This window comes from Limanda limanda, chromosome 5 (genome assembly GCF_963576545.1).
Source record: "Limanda limanda chromosome 5, fLimLim1.1, whole genome shotgun sequence".
NCBI classification, from domain to species: domain Eukaryota; kingdom Metazoa; phylum Chordata; class Actinopteri; order Pleuronectiformes; family Pleuronectidae; genus Limanda; species Limanda limanda.
This window is the reverse complement of record NC_083640.1, coordinates 13,554,939-13,560,967: the sequence shown is the minus strand read 5'-3', so window position 1 is coordinate 13,560,967 and position 6,029 is coordinate 13,554,939. Positions and strand designations below refer to the sequence as shown.

The 6,029-nt window shown below is 40.6% G+C and overlaps 1 protein-coding gene across 1 annotated transcript; it reads right to left on the bottom strand.

Annotated features, from left to right (window-relative positions):
• Positions 1-3,671: 3,671 nt before the first annotated feature.
• slc14a2 (solute carrier family 14 member 2) lies at positions 3,672-6,029 on the bottom strand. The gene is made up of 8 exons (XM_061072246.1): positions 6,002-6,029; positions 5,659-5,848; positions 5,435-5,563; positions 4,984-5,176; positions 4,692-4,839; positions 4,307-4,441; positions 4,077-4,126; positions 3,672-3,989 (listed from the first exon to the last, which is right to left on the bottom strand). The coding sequence occupies exons 1-8, from the start codon at positions 6,027-6,029 to the stop codon at positions 3,672-3,674; spliced, it is 1,191 nt and encodes a 396-aa protein (XP_060928229.1).

Genomic DNA, 6,029 nt, shown 5'->3' with positions numbered 1-6,029 from the left:
AGGACATGAGACAGCAGAAATGGGTTGAAACATGATTAAGATGATCGTATCAGGCCACTTCACCTTACTTCAGACTTAGTGGGACACAAGGTCCTCGCACATTCTGAGCATCTGATTGAGGCTGACTGTCAGGTCACATGGCTATACACACTGTAAATAATTAGAAGGTTAACAGGTCTCAGGTCAACACCGTGATGCTATGAGGATGCAAATCGGCATGTGCTCGTGTGTCACGCGTCTCTTACCAGCTTCATCATTCTATTATCACAACCCTAGAAGCACAATAACTATTTGAAATACGCAACCTTGCTAATCGGAGAGGTCAGACTGACAGTATCAGCAGAGGAGTTCACAATCACTGGCACCAACAGTGTCACCTCAGCTGAAATCAGATTGAACTGTCCATTTGTGATTCAGTGAGATCGAAAGCGATACTCCAAAAATGTTTGGATAGTCTGAATGAGGAAATGTGAGGCTCAGGTGAGCGGTGAGAGCTGACAATGAAAGAGACTAAAAGGCCGGCTGGAATCATGCAAACATGAGCTATTTGTGGCCATCTGGTCAGCAACGTCTCATCCCCTCTGCTGCCATCCAATGGTGACTTTAGACCATTTGAGTGAATACAAACATGGCTGCTCCAGTTTCTCAGACTGTTTTGAGTGTGTGTTATCATTTTAGTCCAAGTTTGTGATTGTCGATGCTCTGACGACTGTACCTGCAGAGTTTAAAGGGATTGTTCACCAAAAAATAAGTGTCCAATATCCTCCTGTAGGCAGGTTCAAAGGCTAACAAAGGTGATACCTGACATAACTCAAGAACACACTGGAGGTTCAACCTTCAACTTTGTGTAGGTAGCTAATTCTAGAAGAAAAACAAGTTATACAACCAGAATCAACATTAGTGTTGCTTTCCACCACTGTCAGCTCAGCAACTAAAGAAATAAAGTTTTGCACTTTGATGTTACTGCTTCATTGGTAAGTAAATAATTGTAAATGTTAACATTAGCATGAGCAAAAATGCACATATTTCCCCATTGAACTACACTGAAAGAGTTCCATTTCTGGAATTCAGTGTATTCTGCTCTCTAATGTTGTGTTGTTTAAAGTACTTGATATGGTACTTAACATGTGAAGTGGTATAATTGGATCAGAATGAGTAAAGAATTTTCTGTTTAGTGCCAGTTTAAAGTTGCCATTTAGGTCACCACACAATTCAATCTAAGTTGGCAAACTCCCAGTTTTAATCATCAGTTTTCACTCCTGGTGCCTTTATATAAGTGACTCCTCCCCAGTCCGCCTGATAAGACGTCTCGGGAGGTTCTTGGATTTTGTGATAACCTGCACGCTACAGAGATGTTAGGATACGACCACATCCACATTGCATTACCAGTCCTCTGATAACACTGCTGTTGCTGTGCTGCCCTATTAGAGCTTTCCTTTCAAACTTCCCACTCACTGGACCTTGTGTGTCCTTAACTGATACATAGAGGAACTCAGAGGATTACAATGGTTATAAAACCTAACAACATAATTTTTTTTACACAAGTGAGTATGCACCTTTGTTAATTGTAAAGCACCTAACTCTGTTTCGAAAGATGCTAAATAAGTAAAGTGCATTGCAATATAATGTTTTATTACATGTTTAGCTTCATAGTGGTGCAGCTTAGCTAAAAAATTATAATAAAAAATTGGATAAAAGCATTAAAAGCGTTACACTTGCAGCCAAAGACATTCCCCAAAAAATGGATGTTGAGTGCCCATGAGAAGGAGGAAATTGGAAACAATACAACTTTCATGCAATACACCTTTCTCTCTCTCTCTGTACTCCTGTACAGAGCATAAAACAGCTGGACAACTGCGAAAGGGGAAAACTAATAACAAACACGAACAACTTCTCATCCTCACAGACAAGGGTTTGAACTTCTAGTAATGGTACTTTTACTTGAGTGCATTTTGTCTATTTATTTGTACTTCTACTTTAGTAAAATGTTTGATTTCTTCCTCCACCACTGTCAATAGTTAATCAATTCCATTTAAACAGTGCAGCAGTCACTTCAGGCTACACTGAACATGTTTACTGGCCCATTTCCAACCTACCAGAGGATGAGCTCCATATAACCTAAGTTTGGTGTAAGGTGGTACGAGGTAAAAACTGCACAGCACTATGTAAGCATGTTCACAGTGATCTTCAAACAAATGGCAGGAAAGCAGCTGATATGAGTACAGTTATCTTCTCTAAAGGCATCATTATACTCTCACATGATTGAGGAAGAAGGCCGTGTAAGCGTCTAGAAAGGTTTGTCATATAAAACTTTGTCATATTTTTATAGTTTCTGGAATTTAGAAGTTATATAGACCATCATGTGTTTTTGCATTCATTCCATAATAAAATATTCTCTAAAAGCCAAATTTTTAAATGTCCCCTTAGATCAGAGTTGAAAAAGATGTAATTTTTAGGGTAATAACAATAGGGTTTTACCTTATAACCTCATGCAGCATCTTCATTGCTAGCTGCTGTTACTAAACTGAAGTATTTTCTACTCCAATGCTGTGCCGCTGAGATGATTATTTAATTTTTTAGTACGAAACCTGTCAATACATTTAACATAATGTTATATTAAAATGCACGTCAGACAAACAGAGTCGAGTAACATTTTATTATCAATCCAACAAGAACTTGACAAACTTGACAAAGTAAAATCTTCCTTGATCACAGGAGTTCACTACAGTCTCGTGCCTGGCTATGAAAGCAGCCTCCTGAATGTTCGCGCTCCTTAAAATGTTGGCAAATTGAAACATGTCTAAAGAGCAACGCAGTCTGCATTAGGAGGGAGTTGGGTCCAATGGGTCAGAAAAACTTTTCTGAATCCGTCAAAACGGTTTATTCATGACCACTGCACAACTCATGCTCTGGTTACCATGTCAACAAAGGTCTTTACTTGCACACTTTAAGCAAAACTATTATGTGCTCCCAAAATAACCGATAAGGGTATGCACGTTATGTAACTATGTCTTCAACTAACTAGATGTTGACAGACTCTTGGATTGTCTTAGGTTACATTGTACAAATAACTTGAACCATCATCCAATCCATCATCTACACGCCTCATTAAGTGCTGGAATGTTGGAACGTCCTGATACCATTGCACTATAAACATTCTTTGAGAATTTTCCTATGATCTAGTTTGTGCTTTGTCAATGGCAACATAAGCCATTTTACAGTTACATGATAGAGAAGGAAGTATATTTCAGTATGTAATTGTTGATTGATCGTCATAATATAATCTTTTATCTATATATTAAAATCATATTTTACTATAAATAATTAAGGTGAAAACGTTGTTGATTTAATAATGTCCTGTGCATGTTTGGTAAACATCTGCGCCATCAAACATAAATCACATTTGTTTGTATTTCTCAGAAGAAGAATTGATAATGCCAACAGGTGACAGATTTCACGGAATATTTGTAATAATTAAATTTTTCTCTTCAAATACAATAAACATGGACTAGATGTATTATTCCAAAATATTTATTTGAAAAAATATACATTCAATACAGTTTCAGAACAAAACATTATTTGTATTACATAACCAGCAAGAGAGATCTAGGTTTGGTCGTTCTGACGACTTCTTCATTGTCTTGATGAGTCCTTTGTTCTTCCAAGGGTGTCTATTCATTTTTACCCTTTAATGCGTCGTGTTGTACGCTCCCTTCCTCCGCTCTTTCGAGGTCAAGCCTAAGTTGCTCTTTCTCATTTAGGATCAGTTCCTCCTCCATGGCTATCTGCAGCTTCTCCTGCTCCTCCCTCTCTGCCTCAGACTTCTTCATTTTCTCCTCCTTCTTCATCTTCCAGAACCAGATCAGGTTCTTCTCGGGATACGCGACTTTGGCCAGTGGGAGTTTGAAGATACTATTGTTCCCCGTAGTCAGGTGGAGGAAAGTCAGGGCAGAGAGACAGAAAGGCCAGGTGCAGGCTGGCAGACCAAACTATAGATGACAAATACATCAAGTTACGGTTATAAGGTTATAATGGGCTGATAAAGATAAATACACTGAGATAAAACATGTACTCACCCTGGACATTAGATTGGCAATAGCCGAGCCGAGGTATGCGCAGAAAAAAGCTACAGTGGAGAAGAAGAGAAATCGTGATGCGTCATTCGTTTGCACGTAGTGGCGAGTGTGATCATAGATTACAAATGACTCTCTGCCAATATCGGACATGATTTTATGTCACGTGGTTGTTCTGTTGGAACTTTGATGCATTTTCAGATTGTGGTTTTATCTTCCTGGTTTCTACTCACCACACGTGATGGCGAGCAGGTGCACCTGCCACGTGAGGGCATAAAACATTCCTCCAATAGCGATGCAGGCTAGCACACAGTTGTACCCCCAGAGGCCAAAGTAGATATCTCCAAAAGGAGCAGACAGAGCCAAACCTGCAAAAACAATACGCACCCATCTTGTCAGAGATTCTCTCAATTCAAATTTGATTATTACAATTAATTATAACCCCCTGGTTATTTTATCTTTGGGGTCTCTGTGGAATTGGAACACATTGAGTCTTAGATTCATTCTGTCAGCATACAGGGAGCAGGAATAGGAAGCACTGTTTATTGAGGTGGGACAGAATCACATTTAGAAGTGTCCATTGTTGAATGCTTGTCGAGGCATTGTGCGTCCTCTCACCTGAAACCATGCCCACTGCAGATCCCAGGACGGCGTGAGCACAGGTGATCGGGGAGGAGATGAACAGCGAGATTATGAAGATTCCTCCCGTCCAAGGGTTGTCACAGCCGTAAACTTGGCCTACTCCCACAGGGACTGACATGAACAGCTGAAGAGGGACAGAGAGAAAGGTTGAACATAATTATACCTAACCTGAGCTAGAATCCGTTCGTCAGAGCAACTGAAAACACCAAGCCGTAAATGTGCAATACTTCTACAGACCATATAGAATCAACCCTGGCCTTGCACTGACCTTGGGCAAATCGATTTCGGACCAGGTGATGTTGGGCAGCTCTGAGCGAGGCTCGATGAGGACCTGGGGAAAGTGGTTGTTGTAGTGACCGGTGGCGACCATGTGGAGACACACCAGGATGTTGAAGGGCAGTGTGAACACAGGCAGATCCCAGCGACTGTGAATAGACGCAATGGCGCTGGACACAACCGGGCTGAAACACAATCGCACAACATCATCAGCATTTCTTCCTCTTATTATTTTTGTAATACAATATAATGTACGGCCATTGTGGGGTATGTTGTCGAATCTGGTTCAAGTCTTCCTCTAAGAGAACATGAAGTATGTTTCTTTCGATTGCTTAGACCTTAAAGTCATGCTACAGTCAATCATTTTAGACATATTTTTTTAAGGTGGCATACTTCAGTGTTTGCACTTTATTCTCATTATTACTCAGTCTGTATATGCTTACCACATCATAGACATGAAGATGTTGGGCAGCAGAAGCCACCAGTACCAGTCTCCTGCTTTGGAGAACACAGCCATCAGCAGACCCACCAGGATACCGTTGTACCCATAAAGCCCAGCAGCTATTGCACCCCTAAAAGGAAGTGGTTTGAATACATTAATTCAAGTTTTTCCTGTTGCACAACACGGTCCATCTAAAAGAGGCTGGAAATTATTCAGTGTTCAAACCTGTTCTGTTTCAGGATAAGGGCAGAAATGGTTGCAAAAAGTGTGCCCACAAAGCCATTGAGGGCCCACCAGTAGTTCTGCAGTATGAGGCCGGCAAAAATGATGAGGCCACTCAGAGGGTTGTTAACGAACATAACTTGGGCAGCTCCGCGAAGAACCCAGTCCAGCAGCTGCACCAGGATGAACTGTTCTGAAAGAGAAAGCAGAGAGAACAGGGATGAAGTTTTTAACGAGCTGCAAAGAAGGTGGTTTCTCAAGTGCCGACACATTTACTTGACGATGAGCAACAGTTGTACATTGTTAAGGACAATTTTTTTTAAACCTGCCTTTAGTGATAACTTACTTTCCATCCATTTCCCGAACTGCTCCAT

Bases quoted from the DNA above. Each gene is read 5' to 3' on its own strand.
- slc14a2 (XM_061072246.1), bottom strand. From the start codon at position 6,029: ATGGAGCAGTTCGGGAAATGGATGGAAA. The intron at 5,849-6,001 runs GTAAGTTATCAC...TTTCTCTTTCAG, and splicing joins GTTCGGGAAATGGATGGAAA to AACAGTTCATCCTGGTGCAG. The intron at 5,564-5,658 runs GTTTGAACACTG...ACTTCCTTTTAG, and splicing joins CTTATCCTGAAACAGAACAG to GGGTGCAATAGCTGCTGGGC.